The following is a 20,813-nucleotide window of genomic DNA, read 5'->3' as shown; positions in this document are numbered from 1 at the left end:
ACGAGACCGAGCTCATATCCTCATCCATCAAAACCAGTGTTTTATTTCACACGAACCCTCTGTGGAGCATTTATACTGTAAGTGAACAAGACAAAGAATAATCTAGAAAGAGTTTATTAAGCTGAACAACTGTCCCACCCTTCAGGCGTGTCCCTCACGCACACACTCGCTCGCTCGCTCACACAAACACAGCCTTCCTGAAACAAGTATAGTACATTAACATACATTCATTCTAAGCTTGTGTTCAAATAAACATTTATGGCTAGTCACATTATGCGTCGGGTGCATAAGTACATATCAAAACGTGTTATCCGTGTACATCGACACAATCAGAAACGCACATTCATGCACGCAGACGTATGAGGGCCACAACTCCTCTGTCGTGAGTTTTACATGCACAAAGTCCTACAGCATTCCTCAAATACACATCTACCCAACCTAAAACATTCATCTAACACATTACATTATAGTGTCTTATATCAGAGTATAAACAATCACGCACACACACACCAGAAAGAGCTGAGCGGGCAGCTCCGGCGTGTGCTCAGAGATTACCTGGGTCAAAGGTCGGCCACCTTGTGAATACACAAACATATACAAAGGCCTATGTGCTTGTGCACATATGAACACACACGCACGCACACACGTCTTCAAGTCTGATTTAATAATGCTTGTGTCAGCGTCTTCTTGTGGTCCTGTCCATATGCTCGTTCTCTCTCTGACTCTGGCTGGTGTGGCACTATATATTTTCTCCAATAGAGGGAGACAAAGTTTGAGACACGTTGAAGTTGATAGAACATTTCCCACAATGCAGAGGACTTCATCTCTCAGAGATAAGCAGTTGTTTTCCTCTGAAAGGTGGAGTTTTCTTCTGGTTTCTAACCAGTCCTAGATATAAATATATAAATATAAAAAACATACATTTGCAAAGTGAAGTTTCTAAACCAATAGGCTGAGGCTGCGTCCGAAATCACATACTCTCTTGAGGAGATGCTTAAGTACTCTGCGACCGCTAAAACTGCACGTTCTATATAGTATTAATGTCATTTGGATGCACTAAGTTCGCCACGTTATCATTATCATGTGATCTGCCAGCGTCACTGCCATTCACAAATCCTCTCCCATGGCCTCATGGGATAGTAAAGTGTCCATCATATGCACACTTCTGAATCTCACCGGAAGTAGTGGGTCATCCGGGTACTTTTTGCCGACTCTTTTATGAGTACTGTGAATTCGGACATACTTCTTTAGTCACATACTGTTTTCTGCCTACTATATAGTATTATATAGTACTATTACACTATTTTTATAGTACATAGTATGTATACTGTGCAAAGTATGCACATTTTCACCACTGAATGACCATAAATGGCAAAATGGAAAGTATCCCACAGCAGTCCTTTTAACATGTTTTTCTTTAAAAAAAAAAGTAACATTAAAATGCGTTAAAAAAAAACATTAAAAAAGTAAATTGATAAATTAATTAATTGATCATTTTAAATATTTATTGTAAAATATATTTCTGAAAATTATAAAATATGTAAATTTACTGGACACCACCTGGACAAACAATGATGTAACAACAAGTGGCACACTACTTTTTGAAATGCTCATTGCACATGTCCGAAATCGCATTCTCTCTTGAGTAGGTACTTATTTTGAATAATTACTTTACAACAGCTAAAAAAGTATGATCTGTATATTATGAATATGGGAAGTATGAATCCGTACTTTGGGTCTCATTCATGAAACATTTGTGAATATACGAGTAAATATGTGAGTGATTTGCGCGTAAAGAGACCTTCCCGAAAACTCTTCTCCTGATTCACAAATACTTCGTAAACGTCAGATGTGATAGTGAAATGTGTGTGTGTGTTAATGAATTCCAATCAGACGTAAATGGGATGCGCGTGCACGCTCATTCTCAATTACCATAAATCCCGCCCATTAAATCCGACTGACAACTATATATGGGCATCAATATTATGGCACCAAACGAAGGATTTCAACATGTCTTCTCAAAAGCAAATGAAAAATTTCTCAGATGCAGAATTGAAGTTTTATTATCAGAAGTTCATTAAAAAGGCCACATTTTATTTTCAAGCGTACATAGTGGCGTATCAGGTCCCAAAAAAAGGGAAGCTTGGCAGCAGATGCAGTTAATGGAGTTTCATCTGTTAATCGAACAGTCCCAGAAGTGAAAAGAAAATGGTTCGACATGAAGCTTGACTGCAAAAAATGAATTAGCCCTATTGAAAGCAATTAATTATTTGATTAAAGTGTTCCGTTTGCAGATGCTATTACTGGCTCTCATAATAAAAGTAAAAAGAAAAACCATATGAAATTACTATATATAATATTTTTTCAAAATGCTGTGTAAATATGTTCCCCGATTAAGGTGAATTAAAATGCAGCCTCATTAATGAGCAAAACGTTCGGATGTTAAACGCACTATTTACGCGTGGCTGGGAGCAGGTGTAGATTTCTTTCGTACCAACTAACATTTGGAAAATAGAAACATTTTAATGAATCCGAAAATTTACGCCAGAACCACTTTACACACGATTTACACAAAAATTCGTTCTGCTCGTGTTTCATGAATGAGACCCATTGTCATTATCATGTGACCTACGGCGTCAGTTGCATTGCTTCACTGCCATTCACAAATCCTCTCCCTGAAGTCCTCCTCCTCTCAAGTTTTTTTATCTTGTTGCAAGTGGGTTTTTTATTTGTGCACTTGTTATTCAGTGTAGAAAAATCAAATAAATACAATTAAACATAGTCCCATCTCACACTATATTAAAAAAATATAAAATAATAATGTATAGAGACTACATTTTGAAAGAGTACATATTTTAGTAAAGAATGCCTAACTGAATGAGTACTTACGTATAGAGAGGCTGCAGCTGTAAGTGAGAACTCTTTTGTGGAGGCTGGTAACTATAAGAGTCCAATCCACCAATGAAATCAACTGCAACAGAGACAGTCATCCAAACTTAAACACTTCAATATCATTGGAATTCAGTTTCTAACAGCAGATTTCCAAATACAGAACACTTACAGCTGTCCTCATCATCCAGGAAGACTCGACTGACATAGCAGGCATAAACGAATCCAAAGAGCTGAAACACAGAACCCAAAAAATATGTGAACAGGCCAAACATTCATATGCATGTACTTTTGTACATGTAAAGAAAGGACATCAAACAGAAGCACTCACTGCAAGAAACACTTGCAAGGCTGAGCTGACCACCTCTATGTACTGGTAATCCAGTAGGCAGCCACTGACAGTGATCACATGATGATCCTGAGGAGCCAATGGTGAGTCAGGCACTGGAGTAACTAAGCAACCAGGCCCGTTCTCCATCCACCAGGAACGATGAAGCGATGTGTTAAATGTCATTAGAAAATCCTTGTCCTGAAGAAGAACACAAACAGAACAAAAATCATTAACTCAACTCTGACTCTGTTTACAAGTTTTATTTCCTCTATTTTAGTTTTATTAACATTTTGAATTAAATTTGTAGGTTTCATGGTAATTTTAGTCATTTTGTTACGTGCTTTTCCATTTTATTCGTTTTTAATTTTCAGTTAATAACTTTATATTTAACTTGTACAAACTTATTTCAGTTTATTGCCAAGGAAACATTTAGAAGTTAATATTTTATAATTATAAAATTATAATATAATTAATATTTTCATTTTATTTAAGCATTATTATCAATAAAAAATGTTTTTAGTATTCAGTTTTAGTGAATGATAATAATCCTGTTCCAAAGAAAAATGTTTGTCTTCATAATCTATTGACTCTTTCCCGCCAGCATTTTTAATAATTTTCACAAAACTTTCATAGCCCCCAGAATATTGTGTTGCATGAATATCTGAGCATGCGATGCAATATATCAAAAGAAAGAGCAGAGCCTCTGCTTTTACACAAAAAAAATTATTCTAGCTTTTTTTTATGCATTCTTTTTTTATCAACACTTGAGAGTTGGTGTTTAAAAAAAAAAGCAACATTTTGAACAAAAAGCTGAGAAAATCATGTTTTTATTCTAAGACTACAACGTGCATTAGTAATGCTTTTATTGCTTTTTTTGCCTGTGTTTTGATCCGGAGATTTGACCCATATATATTTTTTCAGATCCTATCGTATAAGATCCGAATAAAATTCCGTCAATGGCGAGGAAAGAGTTAAAATGTCCTCAAGCCCCATTTTCCTATTAGATCACGTTAAAGGCACACTATGCAAGATTTGTACCTTAATATAACAGCTTCGAAATCATTTCAAAGGTAAACAAACTCGTAGTAGGGCGAATCATCCCGATAGCAAAGCAGGGGCGGACGCCGCTGGCAAAACCAGCAATGCAAAGTTTGAGAGGTGGCGCCCCGCCAAATCTCGCGAGAATCACGACTTGCTTTACGGCACGACGTCACATACATCAACAACATATGAAGCAACCTCTGTGGAAGACTCTAGCATGCATTTCAGACGTGAATCATGGCAGAGTCGACAAAGAAAGCGCGGTCAGAAGAGTGCAGAGATGGCTCTGCGCGAGTGGTATTTACGACAGTAACGTTAAATACAAGTACTCCACAGTGACTCTAGGGGGCGCTGTTTGAGAAAAACAGAAACTGCATAGTGTGCCTTTAACCAATAAACTATTTTATCGGATGCACACTTTTCAGAATCAAAACGATTCTCAATTAATAAAATTAAATAAAATTGTCTTAGTCTCACTTGAGAATACAGAAGAAAAAAAAAGGCATTTCATGTTGACTTTTAAGATTAAAGCATAACCATGCATGATATCAAACATTTAATCAAGACTAACAATGATTTGTGGACCAATGAAGTAAATCCACCTACCTGTGACAGGTAGCCAACTTCCAGGTAAAAACAGATGATGAAAGAGTTCCAGCCAACCCAGAGCACAAGCCATATAGCATACTGAAAATGTGCACACACACACACACACACACAAATATATTAATGAACACATATGAGACATATAGTGTTCAAAAAGACACCATTTTCGTTTGTGAATTCTGACATCTGACATTTGTCTCACCGTGATTATGCTAATGCCTACCAGTATTAGATATCTGGAGCGGATTTGCACCGTTCCAAATACTCCCAAAATGACGGCCACAATGTGGAGGAAATTGGCCAGGATGGGAGCCCACTGATATCCCAAAAAGTCAAACACCTGCCTCTGTAATGCAGCGACCTGTGAACAAACCAAGAACAGATTACATGCACAATCACTCAACTTTAATGCATTGGATACGTGTGCACAAAAAGCTTGTACGAATACAGATAATGTCACGTATAGCTGTCGACTCTTGTCCCACATCATTGCAGACTTCAAAATGAGCTATCCTGGGTTTATTTAGGCAAATATGAGACTGGCAAAACAAGCTTGTGCTGCAGACTCCCAAGTTACATTGGCAGGAAAATGGTACACAAAATCTGGTATTGCTGGCGACTATTCTTGGCAGAGATCGACGTGCGCAGCGTTCATCCAAGAAACGGCCCAGTGCACATTAACCACGGAAAATTCTTCGAAGAAGGATCATCAGCCACGGGAATCTGCGCCAATAAACTCGTACACTGGAACGTCCATCATTGACAAAGTACTGCATGTCCTCTGCCGCTTCGCATATGCGTTTATTAAATATTTTGGTTAATTTGATGATGGAGTGAGTCTGGTGGTGGGTTAGTTTAGCCAAACTCCCAAGCTGTGTCTATGTTTGCTGTGCACTTTAATTAGTTTAGTTCTAATAACTCTAATAACAATTAGGATACTCAGATTTTTATATGGAATATTCGGCGAGAAAAGCCTAAAAAACCTAACTATCGAAGAGTTAGTTCACATAAAAATGTAAATTATCCCATAATGTACTCGCCCTCAAGCCATCCTAGTTGTATATGACTTTCTTCTTTCAGCCAAACACAATCAGAGTTATATATAAAAATATATCCTGGCTCTTCCAAGCTTTATAATAGGAGTGAATGGTACCTTAGATTTTGAAGCCCAAAAAAATCATAACAGTAATCCATACGGCTCCAGGGGTTAATAAAAGCAATGCGTTCTTGTGAGAAAAATATCCTTATTTATAACTTTATAAACTATAATCACTGGCTTCCGTACGCGAGTCGAGTCCTGGCGGAAGATTGACCTCTGACCCGAAGCGCAAAGGATTGATCAAAACAAAACACCCGTCATGAAAGTCTGACAGGATCATTTGTAAAGAGGAGCTTGAGTTTTTTGCCCTATTTGTTTGAAGCGTCTACTCTCACCTAAGCTAACGCTACTCCTACATCCTAAGTCTGGTCAAAGGTCACTCTTCCGCGAAAACTAGACTTACGTACGGCAGTTAACGGAAGCCGGTGATTATGGTTTATAAAGCTATAAATATGGATATTTTTCTCATAAAAATGCATTGCTTTGCTTCAGAATGCCTTTATTAACACCAGGAGCCGTGTGGAGCACTTTTATGATGGATGGATGCGCTTTTTTGGGCTTCAAAATCTCGTCCTCCATTCACTGCCATTATAAAGCTTTGAAGAGCCAAGATATTTTTTAAAATTACTCCGATTGCTGAAAGAAGAATGTCACATACACCTAGGACAGCTTGAGGGTACGAAAATTTTCATTTTTGGGTGAACTAACTTTAACAATGAATCAGCAGTACAGGCTGCAGTTGACCATTAAACCCACTAAAGCCAGTGGTAAATAAAAAATAGTCTCCACACACATCCCAGAGCTCTGTGCTGCGGCTGTTTCCATGGAAACTGCCAGGAGCCCCGGCCCACAGCCCTATGAGAGAAGAGCCCCGTCCTCAGGAGACCCTCATCCTCATCTGTGTTACACAAACAAATCATGCATATGCATACATATCTGGGGCATGAAGTTTGAAGCAAGGGCATGAAGTATAAAAGCAAAGTTTTAAAAGGTGACTCGAGTGAAAAGGGAACCAGGGCATCTTGTCCCTTGACTTCACCTCTTCCAAATCACAACCTGAGGCCAGTGGACACCCTGCGCTCTCTCTCTCTCTCTCTCTCTCACACACACACACACACACTATCTTTTCAGGTAAGACTAGACATGAATTGATGATCAACAACACAGTCTTACCAGCTGCAGGCAGCAGATGACCACCAGCGTGCACCTCCCGTCGCACGGACCCATGCTCTCGCGCTTGAGGCACGGCTTGGGCCCCGCGAGGCGTCGGGAGAAAGCGGAGTCCCCGGTGAGGTCCAGCGCGCTTCAGGGTCTTGCTTCACGATCACCGTTCAAAACATCAAGAAGTCCACCGGGCCGCGTGCATGCTTCGGTGCGTCGATGCTTTCTGGTGTCTGCCGGTCATACCGGACCTCCTCCGCGGAATTGTCCTGACCGAAGCGTCCTACAGGATCCCAATCTTAGCGGATCTGCCACACCTTCATTCCGCACCGGGTACCAGGCGCAGACAGCCCCAAAATAGCACAAAGAACAGAGGAAGAGTCAGTGAGCGCGTTTAACTGGCAGAAATGAGCATCATATGATAAGCATCAGACGGAGCGCGAGCGGGGGGGTGTAAGGGCGCGAGGTAAGAAAATAACGCAAATGAAATCCGGAGCGAGCACAAAGCGAGCCTTTGTGACTTACCGTGAGGTCCGGTATTCGTTTTTTTCCGAGCCGATGTACCGTCGGGGGTCTCAGACTGGCGCTGTAGTTTGAGAGACCATCCTCCTGCTCCGGCTCTTTGTCAACATCGGCACCGGGAGGAGGGTGAGGGTTTGTGGGTGGAAATCAGACACCCTCGTGCGAGTCTGACTGCAACCCGCTCGCGCAACCGCACAGAGACGCTCGCCGCGCGCTTGGCACGACATGAGGCGTTCACTGAGGCAGAGCACAAAGAAACCCATGATGCGGATGCGGACGCTCTTATTACAAAGTGGAAACATTTCTATATTTAAACAAATTTTACGTCAAAGTATGCAAGGTGTACACATGCGCGATATACACTACAGTTTTAGTACACACAGACTTGTAATATATCTAAAATACAGTATATACATACGCACGTGACACACACATAAACACACACATAGATATATACATATTTATGTACACAAAGAAATCACAATTTTCAGTTTCTCTTCAAACAAGGTAGTGTTTTGACTGATGATCTTCTGTTTTGATCATATTTGATGTGATATGCTCAATGTACGTGCACTGTTTATGTATAAATATGAATTAGTCCAAATTAAATAAATTCATCATATGAAGCAATTGTTTCTTTTCAGAAGACTTGGATTAAACTGCTTAATTCAGAATACATTTCACATACACATATTATACAAACTTATGTTAGATGTGATTAATCGATTTGACAGCCCATATTATATATATATAGATAGATAGATAGACACACACACACACACACACACACACACTTCATAGACAAAGACAGTGCACATTCAAATTTTGGAAACAAGTTTATTAAAAGCATAAAAAAGTCAACGTTTTTCCATCACATTTCCCCCCCAACTGGTCATCACAATTTCCCAACCAAATACAAATGGCAAAATTCCAAATAATATCTCCATCTGCCCATCCTCTTCACATTCTCACATTCAGCCACACACACAAACAGCATTCGCACACACAAACACAGTTACTGAATCTCTCCAATGTAGAGGCGCTTATCACTGGATCCAGAGAGAACTGTGGAAGAAATTAAATAATGGAGTTACACATGGAGCAGAAAAGGGAAGAATCTGCTCGCTTTATCATTCCAGTTATATATTCTATTACTAGAATAAAATATTTTTTTTACCAATGGGTTCTTCTGGATGGAAAGCCACCTCATTGACAGACCCAGCATGACCAGGCAGCTTATAAAGGATCCTACGAGTCGTTGTGTCCCAAACATAAACAAACCTACAACACCAACACACCAGATTATTAACCTCACACATAATCATACTGCACAAACACTGCATAAAGCACACAAACACACCCTTACCTGTCAGCAGAACCGGCTGCAATCTTCCCCCCATCAGGAGACCAACAGCATCTGAGAAGATTCTAAGACACAAAAAAACTTCAATTACAAAACACTTCCAGTTCCAGCCTCAGTGATGTTTATTGGAAGAATTCATTGATAATTATCCCCTGATCAAGGGTGTTCACACTTGTAGTTCGGTTCACTTGGTTTGAACCAAAGAAAAAAACACATTTAGTCATGGTCCGCTTGGCGTTCACACTGGCATTTTAACACTGAAGCTAAAGATACTGACCCAAAAGGCATAGGGATATGTTCACAACCTGATTTTATTATGTATATTTCACGATGGAACGATATAAATGGGATAAATGCGCTCGTTGTATGTGCGTAGCTACATATGATGGTATTTTGACCAGCTGAGAACATGTGAAGAGCTTATAAAATGTGTAAAAAAAGTAAAAACAGCATCAGGAATCCCTCTGTCAAACAAACGAACCAAGATCTGCTGCGACGAGACTCGTTTCTGATGCCTGTACTGAACTGTGATGGGCAACATCACGACTATGATGAGAAAAAACAGATATGCTTGAGCATTCTGTCCTTTTTAGAGTCGCATCTTGTGACATCATGTACCGTTTTTGGTTAATTTGCATGTCTTTGGTCTGTGTTGCGTTCATTTACATTCGAGCCGCACCAGAGTTTGTTTGGAAGCGGATTGAGATCCATCTTTCAGCGTCTCAGTCCACTTGTTTGGTGTCACCAGGGTTCAGATGACAGCGTCACACTTATTCAAATGAACCGCATTAACAGAGCAATCGCACCAGTTCATTTTAATCGAACCAAACCTGACACGTGTGAACACACCCTTAAAAAAAATGATAGCAGCAATCACAGTGGAAATCACATACTCTATATATAAACAACAAAAGAACTATAAAATAAGGTAATTTTTTTTGTTGCAAATATATAGGCAACAAAGAGAATTGGGCTTACCTTCTCAAAGTTATGGACATTTCCCTGAAAGATCTTCACACACCTCTCCTTTGGTGCAAATGGACGGATATCCCAGACACGCACTGTTTCAAACACAGAAAACATCAGCAGACGTTTCACATGTAGGCAAACATTCATAAACTCATTAATAACAGGCAGGGGCGGCGCTAGGGCTGGGCTAAGGGGGTTTAAGCCCCGAATGTTTTTAGTAAAGCCCCGAATATTTTGTTACCTTGTCTTTCTCATAGAGCAAAAAAATTAATCAGAAAAACAAATGTGAATAAGATTACAGCAGCTGCGATTACCTAATCATGACAAGTGTATATTACAGTTTTATTTATATTTTTCCCTTTGCATTAAAGGCACTTACGACGTGCGTTTGCAGCGTTGAGCATTGTAGCCAATCACAGACATGTCTGTTGAACGCATCAGCCAATCAGAGGCGTTTAAATGAGTCGCTGTGCTGAAGATGTGTTTTGCGCGAGCTCACCGAGTTCTACACTTTCGCAAACCTGTCATTATTATTGGCAATAAACTTAAGATGCAAATAAAAGATTCACTGCAATGTATTTGATATTCTTGATGCTGCTCTGATGCACTTCATTACGCACCGCTCTGTTTGTTGTTAGGATGACTAAAAGTTCAGCGGTCTAGCTCATCAGTGTCAAAATGATTAAAGAAGTGAACGAATGCCTGGTAAAATTTAAGTAGATAAACATTTAATATAACATTTAATAAGCATCCGGTGATGCAAATTACTCAACTTTTTTTATTTATTTATTAAATTTTGCCTTTTTGAATTGAAAATATGCTATAATTTCCTTGATTCATTTAGAGAGAATGCATGCATAATTAAAAATAAAATATTATTTGCAAACAGTTACAATTATTTCACTAATACAATAAGCCTTTCATTTTCTTTATTCCCTTAAAGGGATAGTTCACTTTGAAATTAAATTTTGGTATGTTTTAGCTTACCTCAAGGGCATCCAAGATGTAGGTGTCTTTTTTTCCGCAGTAGTTTCAATTTTGATTGTCAGTCATATAATGCAGGTCTATGGTCACTGTCTCAAAGAGCATGCACAGAGTCCAAATTAAAACAATTCCCCATCGTAAGTACACATTGATGGCCTAAGACACGAAACGAGCGGTTTGTGTGAGAAAACGAACAGTATTTATATCGTTTTTACCTCTTATAACACAGCCACATCCAAGTGATCTGAGGGCGCTCGCGCATCCTGCTGTGTGACGTGTGCGCAAACTGGTGCATAGAAATATACACTAGATGTCGCATTAAAGACTGCCGTAGACAAGGCGACATCTAGTGTATATATCTATGCACCAGTCTGCGCACACGTCACACACCAGGATGCGCCCGCGCCCTCAGATCACTTGGATGTGGCTGTGTTATAAGAAGTAAAAACGATATAAATACTGTTCGTTTTCTCACACAAACCGCTCCTTTCGTGTCTTAGGCCATCAATGTGTACTTACGATGGGGAATTGTTTCATTTGGACGATGGGGAATTGTTTTAATTTGGACTCTGTGCATGCTCTTTGAGACAGTGACCATAGACCTGCATTATATGACTGACAATCAAAATTGAAACTACTGCGGAAACAAAGACACCTACATCTTGGATGCCCTTGAGGTAAGCTAAAACATACCAAAATTTAATTTCAAAGTGAACTATCCCTTTAAATCGCTTTAATAATTAATGAATTCCTTTAAATAAAAATACCCAATTTTAGGTTGGGCTAAAGCCCCGATTATCCACTGACCTTAGAACCGCCCCTGATAACAGGTACACATATACCACGACTCAAAAGTTTAGGGTCAGTATGTTTTTTTAGGGTGAACATGAAAGACTTCTTTAAATACTGGTATGGTGAATGAATGGTAGTGTGTGTACAAGCGCACACACACACACATTAAACGTACCGCTGTTATCCATGGAGTTAGACAGCAGGTATGATCCATCTGCGCTGAGACTCAGACCGGTCACAGAGTCTCCATGACCCTGCATACTGTAAATCAGTTTGTTTTGTCTGAGGTCCCACACCTGCAGCAATAGACACACATACAGACAAGAATAAACAAACATTCAGAAACATTGAGGCAAAAAAGCCCAGAAGAGTCTTTGTCGCGCACAGACCTTTATGTCGTTGTCGATGCCTCCTGAGATGATCTGGTCACTGGTGTCATTGAAGGTCACACTGAGAACCTGATACGTGTTCTGGAACGTGTGAACAGAGGCCTTCTTCCTGATGTCCCACAGCTACAATAACACATGAGAGGAACCAAGGACACTTTTACACCATCTGAACACTCTTATTTAGCAACAACCTAAAGACTTACTGTAACAACTATCATAATACAGACGGCAAACTTTATTTTACTGATTAGCAGGGGTGAAACGATAACCTCATGTCACGATACTGAACTCATGATACAATATTATTGCGATACTCCAAGACATTTGATAAAAGGTTAACACATTTTTTTACTGTTGGTTAAAATCTAAATTTGATATTACACTGAGGTGTAAATGAATTGGCTTTGACTTGGTGCTGATAACCCAAAGCACAGGACAATAATGACACCAGGATAAAAATATTCATGATTCTGAAGCTGAAAATACAGAATTATTTTAGACGAATATGCTTGCACTCTTTCACTGACTAGATATTATTAATATCTATATATTAAAAATAATGTAAGCCACATTTTACTGGTAACAGACATTGGCATTATCAGGACCCACAAATATTCCCACACTGCATTATTATACATTATATTCAACATTAAATATAGAAGTACTGACACTAAAACTCTGAAAACTTGAATTTTTTTTCCTCACACTGTAATTTTTATATTGGGTGAACTATTCACAATACAGTTTGTCACTATCCACGATACATATTGTTGCATTTTTGTATTATGATATATTGTGACAGGATATATTGTTACACTCCTATTGATTAGCTATTTACATTTTACATTACATTTTACGTTTAGTAATTTAGCAGATGCTTTTGTCCAAAGCGACTTAAAATTTAGGACTAAATTAAGCGAGTCATCGTGAAGAGGCAAAAACAATGCAAGAAGTGCTCAAAATACGAAGTTCAGGCATTGTTCAGAGTAGCATAAGCCAGATAAGGGAGGATTAAAGGATTTTTTTTGTTAGTTAGTTTCAAAGCTATTTGCCTTTTTATACTAGAGAGACTATGATGGTGGAGATTTTGACTTAAAAGGGAGATTGGGTTTGGGACACAAACCAGGTCATATTCAAACTAGGCCATTTTGACTGTATCCTGGGCCAGATTGAAAATGCATGGGAGTTTTTTGTTTAAGATTCAATAGGTCGAGACATGTCAAAGACTTCTTGTGGGTTTCCAGTCTAGACCTGGGGGTTGACTGGTGTCATGTTTACCTTTACAGTTCCATCATCACTGCCTGTACAGGCCAGCTGTGGGCCGCGCCGCGCCGGAAAACATGAGTTCACAAAGGACGTGTGACCTTTCAGACGCTTCACACGCTCCCCAGTCTCACTGTCCCACACGCATACGGTCTTATCTGTACTGGCTGAGAACAGCAGACTGGAAGACACAAGCACACACTGAGGATGTGATATATACTGTATGCATTATTCTTTCATAAATGCAAGTGCACATTCTCAAAAATTCTTTGGTTCATAAAAAAACTTTAGCATCCATGGAATCTTTTCATTGCACAAAAGGTTTATAGTGGAAAAAGGTTATTTAGATTTTTACTAAGAAAAAAAAAAAGGTTCTTTTAAAGGGTTCGTTCACCCAAAAATGAAAATTCTGTCAGTAATTACTCTCCCTCATGTTGTTCCAACCCCGTAAGACTTTCTTTCATCTTCAGAACACAAATTAAGATATTTTTGATTGAATCTGAGAGCTGGATCACTCCTCCATAGGCTTCTATGTAAATTAAACTTGCCGACTCAGAAAGTTAGTAAAGACAATGTTTAAAATAGTGCAAGTGACTACAGTGACTCAACCTTAAGTTAATCAAGTGACGAGAATACTTTCTGTGCGCAAAAACAAGCCAGCATCACACGCATCACACACATGACCAGCGTCGGCCAATTGTGAGCCTCCGTTCTGACGTACAACCCAGAAGCGCTGCGCTGTTACACTACATGAACTCACTCAGAGAAACACAGAAGAAAATGAAGAGTTGAATAAAGTCGTTATTTTTGCGCACAGAAAGTATTCTCGTCACTTGATGAACTTAAGGTTGAGTCACTGTAGTCACTTGGCCTATTTTAAACATTGTCTTTACTAACTTTCTGAGTCGGCAAGTTTAATTTACATAGAAGCCTATGGAGGAGTGATCCAGCTCTCAGATTTAATCAAAAATATCTTAATTTGTGTTCCGAAGATGAACGAAAGTCTTACAGGGTTGGAACAACATGAGGGAGAGTAATTACTGACAGAATTTTCATTTTTGGGTGAACTAACCCTTAAGGTTCCACCAAAAATGGTTCTTCTATGACATTACACCCTTTTGGAACGTTTATTTTTGAGAGTGTAAATGCTACAAGAAGCTTTTTTTTAAAAACAAAATCTGTCCCACAAACGCACCTGCCGTCCGTATTATAATGAAGCTCCATCACAGCTCCAGTGTGGCCTTTAAGCGTGGCATAATTCTCACATTCTCCATAGACGTTCCACATCACTGCAAGAACATGAAAATCAGACATAATCAACAAAAGCAAATCAATATAATAATATCAAATAGTAACAGTCATGTGACTCACAGATGAGGCGGTCATATCCAGAAGAGGCTAGCGTGGCTCCATTGGGGTGAAACTTGCAGCAGTAAACTTCACCTTCGTGACCCGAGAGCAGCATTATGGGAGCCTGCAGACTGGAGCTGCGGGGGGGGCCCTGACATTAACACAAACACATTAGTGTTTATGCAGGTGCTGTTAGATATACTCAAGGATGATGAAGCCCCCCCATCATTTGACTGTAGATGGTAATCTACTTTGAAATCTGAAACTGAGAAATCGAGGCAAATCCTTCTCGTTCGCTAACATGCACTAATTATAGAGGATAATAAGCAGTGTTAAGTTACTCTGAAAAAGTAATAAACTACTATCTGCCAATTACATCTTTAACAGTCCATTTAGATTAATGTACTAATTACTCCCTCTAAAAAGTATTGGATTACTTATTACTTTCCAAATCCCATATATATCAACCTCAAACAGTTGAACAATACAAGGATAAGCATGAAACTGCACTTTTGATTCTTTCAAATAAATAATATAAAAATTGTATAAAATTATTCTTGAACTGACCAAAGTATGTAAAGGAAGAAGGTTACATTTAAAATATATATTTTAACATAACATCTTGATGTTAAATCCACTGTTTTATATAGAATTGTTCTATAGTCTATACAGTATTTTATGCAATTACATCAGAAGTAAACTGTAATTACATTACAAAAAAATAAGAGTAATCCCTTACTTTGTTTTTCAAAGGGAAAATTAATTAAATTACAGTGATTAATTACACCCAACACTGATAAAAAGACTGGTTTCAGATGTGAACGATTGAGAATGACTAAATGTCTCGCTTATACTACTTGCCATCACTTACAATATTATGATGTGACATATAGAAGTGTATTAATGAAAGTATTCAGTGTTCAAGACCTCCTCCACGTTTTAGCTTCACTGAATACTCTATAGATATAAAAGTGCCTTCATTTAATTAGTGTACTTGTATTTTTAACCAAATGTCACATTCATAAATGCAAGATTAGTAGACCTAATAAAAAAATAACAAAAACTTTAAGGTTTTGTTGACTTAAGTTTAGCTGTACATAGACAGCATTAGACTCTTTGTTTAAGAAAGTTAATAAAGACTTTGTGAGCTTTACAAAGTATTATTTGTTGTTTATATACACGCTTATATTATAACAACCCCTGGTGCTTTTTCTTTCTCTATTTCTGCAGTTGTTTTATTTCTGTTTGCATAATTGTTCGATATTTCCACTGACTGGAATGAAAGTGAATGTATAATGTCAATATAATAACGTAACCGTTACATTGCCGTAACAATATAACTTCCAGAATGATTCACTGAACAAATCCACTTGGTGAACTGATTCAAAAGATTCGACTCAGTGAATCAAAGCCCCACTACTACAGAATAGGCAGCATAAATACATATATGAGCAAAAGCTAGTTTATTTAACCTAACGTTAAATCAGCTCTCGGTTTTACCATAGCCGAGAGTTGTTGGGACTGCGCTGCAGACACCAGTTCTGTCCGGGGTCTCTTCACACCGACGGGAACAACCGCCATCTCGAGACCGCGCTTCTTCGGTTCGATCATTGTTGCGATAAATAAATGAAACAATCAATAAAAAGGTTTCAAAACAGCGAGCTTCTTTCAAATGAATGAGTATTCCGAGCTTCCCACCACCATCGAGCAACACACGCTCACCAAGTAAAGCACATCCGGTAACACGAAGCCTTCTGATTGGCTGGCTCACGCACATCGCGGTCTCATTGGTTACTGTTAAATCTCTGAACCGGAAGAAAATACACTCTCACTCACGGAACTCATGTGTCGTCATCCAAACAACTAACGTTAATGGTCTGCATGTGTTTACGTTTAGCGTTGTGATGTTTTTGTAGTGTATTATGGAGTCACGTGTCTGTCAATAACTAAATGTACAATATTTTCATCGGATGAAGATTTTTGGAATTTAAACTGCGACTATTTAGCACGTGCATATTGGAATTTTCTTATAGATCGCTTTCAAACAAGGAGAGTGTGATGCTCTACATGTATTTACGTTTTGCGTTGTGATGTTTTTTAGTGTAGTATGGAGTGATGCGTCTGGCAGCATTTACATTTTACCATATTTTATCGGGATTAATAAATATTTTTGGAATTAAAACTGCGGCAATTTACCACGTGCATATTGCAGTTTACTTATAGATTGCTTTCAAATTACAGTAAAGGGTCCTCGATCTGAACCCATCTGGTAAGTTCGTGCTCATCATGTGCATCACATAAGCGCTAACTGGCGTCTTCAGATGCAGTGGATCTGGTCAATGGCTGGATTGGTTTGTTTTATACACTTTGTTTTCTACATGTGTTCCTCTGCAGGAGTGATGGAAGAGGAGTGGGCGAGAGAGCCAGCCGGTCTGGATGGGATTCCACCAATGTACAGCATTCTGAAGGGAGAGGTTAGATCTAAGAGTAAACGTGCAGAATCTAAAATCACATAAAATATCCTTTTACTGATCTCCCATTTCTTATTTACTTAGGTAGTGTCTGTCACAACATACGGCGCTTTTGTGAAGATTGCAGGATACAGAAAACAAGGTAAAGTTGGATAGTTACTCTCATTTAAAGAGATAGTTCACCCAAAAATGAAACTTCTGTCATTGTTTTCTCACCCTCATGTCGTTTCAAACCCGTAAGACTTTCGTTCATCTTCAGAACACAAATAAAGATCTTTTTTGATGAAATCCGAGAGCTTTCAGGCCCTCCATTGACAGCTACGCAACTACCACTTTGACACTTCATAAGTTCACGAGGAGCTCGTAAAACTAATCCATACGAATATGAATTTCTGAAGAGACACGATCGCTTTATATGTGAAATTAAGCTTTTGATCAGCAAACAAAAACAAAACCTCAACCGAACTTGCTTGAAAAGTGAGAACAAACTTCATTGGTTCTTGTAGAAGCTCACATGTGCAGCGTAACACAAGAATGAACATCATTGGTTCTCGCACATCATGTGATCGTGCTTGAGTTTCCGTTTACCACCACTGATGTGTGAGTTGGTGTTTATATACGAATAAAAGCCTAAATCCAATCTGTTTTCTGAGTTTCTTAAGAAAATTTGGACTAAACCAGTCAATTCATATGGATTAGTTTTACGATCTCTTTATGAACTTTTTAAAGTTTAAAATTGGTAGTCAATGGAGGGACAAAAAGCTCTCAGATTTCATCAAAAAGACCTTCATTTGTTTTGATCTTCATAAGGGTGAATAAATAATGACAGAATTTTTGGTGAACTATCCCTTTAAAACAACAAATATGAATACACACATAATAACTAATGTTTATTTGTGTTTCAGGTCTGGTTCATAAGAGTGAGATGTCATCCTGTCGGGTGGAAAACCCCTCTGAAATAGTTGATGTTGGGGAGCAAGTGTGGATAAAAGTCATTGGCACTGAGGTACATTCAATTACAACACCGATATACCAACACTAAAAGTGAAATTGATACTATAATTTGACATGCAGCTGTGATTAATTTAGTGTCTTTTATAATGCAGTTATTAGTGCTTTTTTTTTCTATCCACTATCAGATGAAAGATGATAAAATCAAACTGTCCTTCTCTATGAAATCTGTCAATCAAGGCACTGGGCGGGACTTAGACCCCAACAACGTCATGGCAGAGTAAGTGGATCTATTGTACATGAGTGCTGTCTTTATAGTAGGTTAAATACCCCTGGTTTCACAGACAAGACTGAAGTCTAGTCCCAGACTAAGTCTAGGACTAACAAAGCAACTTGCACTGGCATATATTAAAATATGTCAATGGCAATGTTTTGTCTCAAGATGCACATCAGTAATGTGTTTTTCTAAGGCACGTTTATACAAAGCCACTTAAAGGGATATTTCACCGCTGGAAAGATGAATGTGTATTTAAATTGGGTCATTATGTTCATAAATGTGAAATTATTTGAGAAGTTGGTGCCTTCTAGACTGAGAAAAGCCTTAAAATGTATTTTTGGCTCATGTGGATGAAAGACAACAACTCCCAGAATGCACTTGCTTCGCTGCCCTACGAGGACACTGCCAAGCCACGCCTCCCGGTTACAGAGGGCAGTGTCGGGAGAAATGATACAGCTAGGCTACTAGTCGACTCGAAACTGAAAAGACGGCGTTTTATGGTGAGATCCCCCTATGGGCGGGTTGAAGACATGCGGGACGAGCTCCTCCTACTGGCTGGAGTCTCTCGCCTCTGGACAAAGAAGCCTCTGATGACGTTAAATGGCGATTTTTGTGTCATCAGAGGTTTTTTTCCAGACACACAATACAGAAATCTCTCGTCTCAGGGGGACATGAGGGAGGGAAGCACGGTCACTCGAAAATACTACCAGGTTTCTACTGATACAAAGCTTAATGCTAATCGGTGAAGTATCCCTTTAAATGCTCTAATTGAACTAAGGCTTAATCTAAGCCCTATCTGTGAAACCAGGTCATATAGTAGTAATTATATGCGTAAATGAATGCTGTTCACTCAGACAGGACGAGCGTCGCCGGGGACGGTTCAGAGATCACACCGGGCAGAGGATCACCTTGGAGGCTGTGCTCAACACCACATGCAAAAAGTGTGGATGCATTGGTATGAAACTCCAGGTTGTGTCAACCTGACCCAATTCTAGTGCACATTAGACCCTTGACCCTTTGACAGACCGCCTGATTTTATCGCAAGCTCAACTGAAATGCTATTTCAACATTATGTTTGACATAAATCATTATGTTTTTCCTCACTACTTTGACTTGAGTATGTTTGGGTAAAACTAAGACAAATCTGTTGAAAAAACACTATAGCTTAGATTATATGAAGGACGATGTTAGTCGTTATGTGACTAATATTTATTTAAAGCATAAGTGTTTCTGCAATAGTTAAAAGTTTGTAGTCTGTACAGAATGAACTCTCTTCTGCTCACCAAGGCTGCATTTATTGCATTGAAAATACAGTAAAAAGTGTAATATTGTGAAATATTACAATTTAAAATAACTTTATTTGTTGAAGATATTTTAAAATGCAAAGATGCAAAGCTGAATTTTCAGTGTCACATGATCCTTTAGAAATCATTCTTGATTTGCTGATTGCATTTTTTGATCATTATAAATGTAGTGCTGCTTGAAATCTTGATACATTTTGTTCAGGACTCTTTGAGTAGAAAGTTCAAAAGAAGAGCATTTGCTTGAAATATTAAAATGTTGTCTAATGTAAATGTCCCCAAACTAGTGTATATTACAGCAAACACACAATCATTGAGACATTTCATACACAATCATTGAGTGTCACTTTCACGGTCTTCATTTGCAGGTTGTATGTGTAATCCCTGAACACCTGTTATGACAGTGTTCAGGTTCTCAATAATGACATGTATGTATGTTTGCATGCAAGGTCACTTTGCAAAGGACTGCTTCTCTAAGCCTGGCCTGCAGTACAGTTTAGTGCCAGAAGAGGAGGAGGAGCCGCCGACCAGCAACCAGAACACCCAGTCAGAGCCCCAGAAGCGTAAAAAGGTGCGGACACACCCCTGACACCCAAATGATTGCACCAGATGACACGCTGGCAGCAAGCGGTTGTGTAATGTGCTCACTTACTGCCAAATTCTGCAATACTTCATCCATCTTTCATTAGCATGCTCATGATGCCCTTTTTCATGCAGGAAAAGAAGGCAAAGAAAGAAAAGAAGAAAAAGAAAGAGAAGAAGAGAGACAGTTCTTCATCTGATAGCGGCGCTGAAGATGCCAAACGGCCGAAGCATTCACACACACACTCAGACAAGAAGAAAAAACACAAGAAACACAAACACAAGGCCAAGTAATTTTGCTTTGCAAATCAATTCAAACTTGCGCATGTTGTTTATTTGCAGGTTTATCCAGATTTAAATGTATCTGGTCATTTTTGAAGTGTATTTTTTTGTTCATATTAAAAAGAATTTGACCATTAAAAGAGTCTGGCTTCTTGTGTGAAGGTTAAAAGGTTCACTGCACAACCTCTGA

The 20,813-nt window shown here is 38.7% G+C and overlaps 3 protein-coding genes across 7 annotated transcripts; 1 reads left to right on the top strand and 2 right to left on the bottom strand.

The window, feature by feature from the left end:
• Window positions 1-99: 99 nt before the first annotated feature.
• nkain1 (sodium/potassium transporting ATPase interacting 1) lies at window positions 100-7,848 on the bottom strand (the record flags this gene model as incomplete). Of its 2 annotated transcripts, XM_081376908.1 has the most annotated exons (8): window positions 7,653-7,848; window positions 7,140-7,444; window positions 5,091-5,228; window positions 4,868-4,948; window positions 3,221-3,418; window positions 3,062-3,122; window positions 2,890-2,971; window positions 100-888 (listed from the first exon to the last, which is right to left on the bottom strand). In XM_081376908.1, exons 2-8 carry the CDS (start codon window positions 7,191-7,193, stop codon window positions 879-881), a joined length of 624 nt encoding a protein of 207 aa, XP_081233034.1. In that variant the 5' UTR covers window positions 7,194-7,444; window positions 7,653-7,848. The 2 variants fall into 2 exon arrangements, with proteins under 2 accessions (XP_081233034.1, XP_081233035.1); XM_081376909.1 differs by lacking the exon at window positions 100-888 and having other exon boundaries at window positions 2,886-2,971.
• Window positions 7,849-8,459: 611 nt separating this feature from the next.
• Window positions 8,460-16,644, bottom strand: snrnp40 (small nuclear ribonucleoprotein 40 (U5)). 2 transcript variants are annotated; one of them, XM_081376975.1, is made up of 11 exons: window positions 16,482-16,644; window positions 16,260-16,355; window positions 14,781-14,910; window positions 14,605-14,698; window positions 13,425-13,590; window positions 12,147-12,269; window positions 11,933-12,053; window positions 9,991-10,073; window positions 9,016-9,077; window positions 8,827-8,930; window positions 8,463-8,714 (listed from the first exon to the last, which is right to left on the bottom strand). In XM_081376975.1, exons 2-11 carry the CDS (start codon window positions 16,338-16,340, stop codon window positions 8,665-8,667), a joined length of 1,014 nt encoding a protein of 337 aa, XP_081233101.1. In that variant the 5' UTR covers window positions 16,341-16,355; window positions 16,482-16,644; the 3' UTR covers window positions 8,463-8,664. The 2 variants fall into 2 exon arrangements, with proteins under 2 accessions (XP_081233100.1, XP_081233101.1); XM_081376974.1 differs by having other exon boundaries at window positions 8,460-8,714; window positions 16,260-16,571.
• On the top strand, window positions 16,567-20,763 carry zcchc17 (zinc finger, CCHC domain containing 17). 3 transcript variants are annotated; one of them, XM_081376978.1, is made up of 9 exons: window positions 16,584-16,634; window positions 17,001-17,028; window positions 17,154-17,233; window positions 17,315-17,372; window positions 18,136-18,236; window positions 18,370-18,461; window positions 19,313-19,413; window positions 20,209-20,330; window positions 20,477-20,763. In XM_081376978.1, exons 3-9 carry the CDS (start codon window positions 17,159-17,161, stop codon window positions 20,633-20,635), a joined length of 708 nt encoding a protein of 235 aa, XP_081233104.1. In that variant the 5' UTR covers window positions 16,584-16,634; window positions 17,001-17,028; window positions 17,154-17,158; the 3' UTR covers window positions 20,636-20,763. The 3 variants fall into 3 exon arrangements, with proteins under 3 accessions (XP_081233102.1, XP_081233104.1, XP_081233103.1); XM_081376977.1 differs by having other exon boundaries at window positions 16,586-16,812; XM_081376976.1 differs by having other exon boundaries at window positions 16,567-17,028.
• The last annotated feature ends 50 nt before the right edge of the window (window positions 20,764-20,813 follow it).

Source organism: Scardinius erythrophthalmus (assembly GCF_964197995.2).
Source record: "Scardinius erythrophthalmus genome assembly, chromosome: 10".
Classification (NCBI taxonomy): domain Eukaryota; kingdom Metazoa; phylum Chordata; class Actinopteri; order Cypriniformes; family Leuciscidae; genus Scardinius; species Scardinius erythrophthalmus.
Note: the sequence above shows the minus strand (reverse complement) of the source record. Positions and strands in the feature narration are given on the sequence as shown.

Coding starts and splice junctions, on each gene's coding strand:
- snrnp40 (XM_081376974.1), bottom strand. CDS start 16,370: ATGATCGAACCGAAGAAGCGCGGTCTCGAGATGGCGGTTGTTCCCGTC. Junction 9,078..9,990: donor ATGTCCATAACTTTGAGAAG/GTAAGCCCAATT, acceptor TTTGTGTCTTAG/AATCTTCTCAGATGCTGTTG. Junction 8,715..8,826: donor CCATCCAGAAGAACCCATTG/GTAAAAAAAATA, acceptor TTTCTTCCACAG/TTCTCTCTGGATCCAGTGAT.
- zcchc17 (XM_081376976.1), top strand. CDS start 17,159: ATGGAAGAGGAGTGGGCGAGAGAGCCAGCCGGTCTGGATGGGATTCCA. Junction 17,234..17,314: donor ACAGCATTCTGAAGGGAGAG/GTTAGATCTAAG, acceptor TTATTTACTTAG/GTAGTGTCTGTCACAACATA. Junction 19,414..20,208: donor CAAAAAGTGTGGATGCATTG/GTATGAAACTCC, acceptor TTTGCATGCAAG/GTCACTTTGCAAAGGACTGC.